We start from the raw sequence: 3,794 nt of genomic DNA, 5'->3' as shown, positions 1-3,794 counted from the left end.
AGGTTCAAACAATTCAAAAATATATATATATATATATATATATTTGCCTTATCGGTCGATCAGCCGATCGACCATTAAAAGGTTCAAACAGTTTAAATAAATAAGTTCAAACAATTCGGAAAAAAAAAAAATAATAATAATTTGCCTTACCGGTCGACCAACCGATTGTCTCTGGAGCAAATTTGATGAAAATCAACCATTGGAGCATTCTGTATCAGATTGAGAAAATGGTCATTTTTTTACTCAGATTTGATGAAAAATTAAGTGAACCGTTGGAAATGCTCTTAAAGATTCTAAATATTTTATCAAATCTCTAACATTAAATATTTTATCAAATCTCTCACACGGATGTGAAACCTACAAAAATTTGGATTTGTGTAAATATTATTGTATTTATTATCAATAATAGTAGGAAGCAAGGATTTGAAACCCGGGCCGGACCGGCCGGTTCAACCGGTGACCAGATGGGGTTCCGGTCCGATTAGCCCTCTTAAACCGGCCAATTGCAAAAATCGGACTATTTATTGAAAACTGGTGAACCCACCGGTTAAACCGGTGAACCGGTTGACCCAGTCACGGGTTGATCGAGCCGGTCCGGCTACTTTTTTTTCAGTTTTTTTTTTTTCTTTCTTTTCTTTCTTATTATATATATATATATATATATTATATATAAAATATAAGAATATAAGAAAATTTTAATTTGAAACTCTTTTTTAAGGGTCTCCTCTTGTGAGGAATCCCATTAAGAGTTTTGATGAAATTATTGTAAAAGTCTTTACCTATTTATAAGAAAAAAATTCTTTCAAAAAGACTCAAGAAATTCATGTGGGATTCAATCACATGTATTGGAGGGAATATTGAAATTTTGATATCCCTCCAAAATTTTTGCTTTCCTTTCAATCAAATTATTTGAATTAAAATCATATGGAGGGTATATTAAATATTTGATTTCATCTTCCAAAATTGAAATTAATAATATTTCAAAATATATTATTATATTTTTCAGTAAAAAAAATATTAAGACAAATATTTAAGATAATTTAATATTTTTAATTTATAATTTTATTACTTATATTTTTATTTAAATATATTTTTAATATATTTATTACGTCACGGTTTAATTCCGGTTCAACCGTCGGATTGAACCGGTGACCCGTCCACTCAATTTTTTTTCTAGTTCGTTCACCGATCCGATTTTTAAAACATGGGCAGGAAGCACCTAATATCTTTCGAGTCCGGATTCTCGACCGCCCTACCCGGCGGCCGTTTCCGGCAGCCCCCAAAACGACGTCGTTTTGGGGGTAAATTTTCAAAAAAAAAAAAAAACGCAGAGGAAGAGAGGGAGGAAGGAGAGGAAGAGGGAGGGAGGGAGGAAGGAGGAGGGAGGAGGAGGAGGAGGAAGGGAAGGGCCGGACTGGAGGGGGCCATAACCAGTGGGGGAGGAGGAGGAGGCGGAGGCGACGGCGGTGTAGCTGCTGCGACGAGGTGACGGGCTGCGACGCGCCGGCGGCGAGGCGACGAGGCGGAGGCGGAGACGGCCGCGACGGCTGGCGGCGAGGCTGCGACGCGCAGCCTCCTCCCTCCCCTCCCCTCTGGTTATGGCAGCTCGTCGGAAAAAATGGAGAAGAAGGAAAGAACGAAGAAGAAGAAAAGAAAGAAAAAAAAAAAAAAAAAAAAAAAACCCCCAAAACGACGTCGTTTTGGGGGGCTGCCGGGTAGGGCCGCCGAGTAGGGCGGCCGAGGATCCGGATTCATATCTTTCCTAGTAACATTATATAAGACACTCACTGTTATACTATACCTTCAGGTTTGAGAAAGCAAAACAAACCAATCAAAATGAGCAAAGCACAGCTGGTGTTCATCCCATCTCCAGGCATAGGCCACCTCGCATCGACGGTTGAGATGGCAAAGCTCCTCGTCGGCCGAGATGACCGCCTCTCTATCACCGTCCTCATCATGAAGTTTCCATTCGATAACAAGGGCACAACCACCCAATCACTCACCTCCGACCGCATACGCTTCCTCGACCTCTTTCACGAAACCTCTTCCACAGCCGATCCCAATTCCAAGACTTTGTTCTATGACTACATCGAAAATCACAAGACTCCCGTCAGAGACGTTGTCTCCGAGATAGTCTCGAAGTCCGAGTCTGAGTCCACTCCACGACTCGCTGGGTTTGTGATTGATATGTTTTGCACGTCCATGATTGACGTGGCGAACGAGTTCGGCGTCCCGACCTACGTCTTTTTCACGTCCAGCGCTGGTTTCCTGGGTCTCATGTTCCATATCTACACCCTTCAACAAGACATCACTGAGTTGAAAGACTCGGACGCTGAGTTGAACGTTCCGGCTTATGCCAACCCAGTCCCCGCAAAGGTCTTGCCTTCTGTTTTGTTCGACAAGGAAGTTGGGTTCACCATGTTCCTGAATATCACTAAGCGCTGCAGAGAAACCGAAGGTATTATAGTCAACACATTCACGGAGCTCGAATTCCATGCTCTCAAGTCCCTCCAAGACGACCATACAATCCCAAACATATATCCTGTGGGACCCGTACTCAATCTCAAAGGCGGCAGCCCAAACGAGGCCCAAAACAGCCAATCCGAAGCGGACATCATGAGGTGGTTGGACGACCAGGATCCGTCGTCGGTGGTGTTCCTCTGCTTCGGGAGCATGGGAAGCTTCGATGGAGACCAGGTCAAGGAGATAGCGCGTGCTCTTGAGAGTTGCGGACACCGGTTCTTGTGGTCCCTACGTCAGCCTCCACCCAAAGGAAATATTGAGCTTCCGAAAGAGTACGAAAATCCGACGGATGTCCTGCCAGAAGGGTTCTTGGATCGGACGGCGGAGATTGGGAAAGTGATAGGGTGGGCCCCGCAGGTGGCGGTGCTTTCTCATCGGGCGGTGGGAGGGTTTGTGTCGCACTGTGGATGGAATTCGACGTTGGAGAGCTTGTGGTGCGGTGTGCCGGTGGCCACATGGCCGATGTACGCGGAGCAGCAGATGAATGCTTTCCAGCTCGTGCGGGAGTTCGGAATGGCGGTGGAGATAAAGATGGATTATAGGATGGATTTTGGGATGAAGGAGATGCCGGTGATGGTGACGGCGGTGGAGATAAGTAGTGGGATAAGGCGATTGATGGACGGTAGTGATGAAATTAAGCACAAAGTGAAGAAGATGAGCGAGAAGAGCACGGTAGCCGTGACGGAGGGTGGCTCATCCTATAATTCCCTCGGATGCTTCATTGAAGATGTCATCAAAGGATGAGTTTGACTAGGATAATAGTGATAAAAAAAACAATAATACTAGGGATTATGGAATAAAAATCTTCATGAAGATTCTCTATTTTTGAATTAATATATAGTATTTATAGTGTTTTATTATATGTTGTACAATCATTTTTGAATTAATTTTATGAAATTTTTTATGATATTATTTTCATGATGCATAACCTTACTCTAAAAAAATGAAAAAATGTTTGGACCTCATTGGATGACTCTCGCCCTTTATCTATGTATGTGATCTACTTCTATATATATATATATATATAGAGGTATATGTGAGATTTATATCATGATCTAAATTTATAAGAATCATTACTCTAAAAAATGAGTGAATCAAAATAAAATAAAATAACTTTTAAATTTGTTTGACACGGAAGTGGTGGAAATTGCATCTGGACTTCTTGTGGGAGAACACTAATGTTTGATGCCCGGAGGCTTACAATAATGTTTACAATGTGACTGTTTATTTTCGGATTCTCAATTTTATTTAATAATTAATGTTCTTCCAAT

General features: G+C 42.0%; 1 protein-coding gene across 1 annotated transcript; it reads left to right on the top strand.

Moving 5' to 3' along the window:
- Nucleotides 1-1,758: 1,758 nt before the first annotated feature.
- Nucleotides 1,759-3,441, top strand: LOC114299442 (anthocyanidin 3-O-glucosyltransferase 2). Its single transcript, XM_028244176.2, has one exon. It carries the CDS (start codon nt 1,837-1,839, stop codon nt 3,265-3,267), a length of 1,431 nt encoding a protein of 476 aa, XP_028099977.2. The 5' UTR covers nt 1,759-1,836; the 3' UTR covers nt 3,268-3,441.
- Nucleotides 3,442-3,794: the final 353 nt, after the last annotated feature.

The sequence above is a fragment of the Camellia sinensis genome, chromosome 7 (assembly GCF_055761805.1).
Source record: "Camellia sinensis isolate YWXY chromosome 7, ASM5576180v1, whole genome shotgun sequence".
In the NCBI taxonomy this organism is placed as follows: domain Eukaryota; kingdom Viridiplantae; phylum Streptophyta; class Magnoliopsida; order Ericales; family Theaceae; genus Camellia; species Camellia sinensis.
This window is presented reverse-complemented; position numbering and strand designations above follow the sequence as displayed.

What these genes read in the sequence shown, in the direction of transcription:
- LOC114299442 (XM_028244176.2), top strand. Translation starts at nt 1,837, where the DNA reads ATGAGCAAAGCACAGCTGGTGTTCATCCCATCTCCAGGCATAGGCCAC.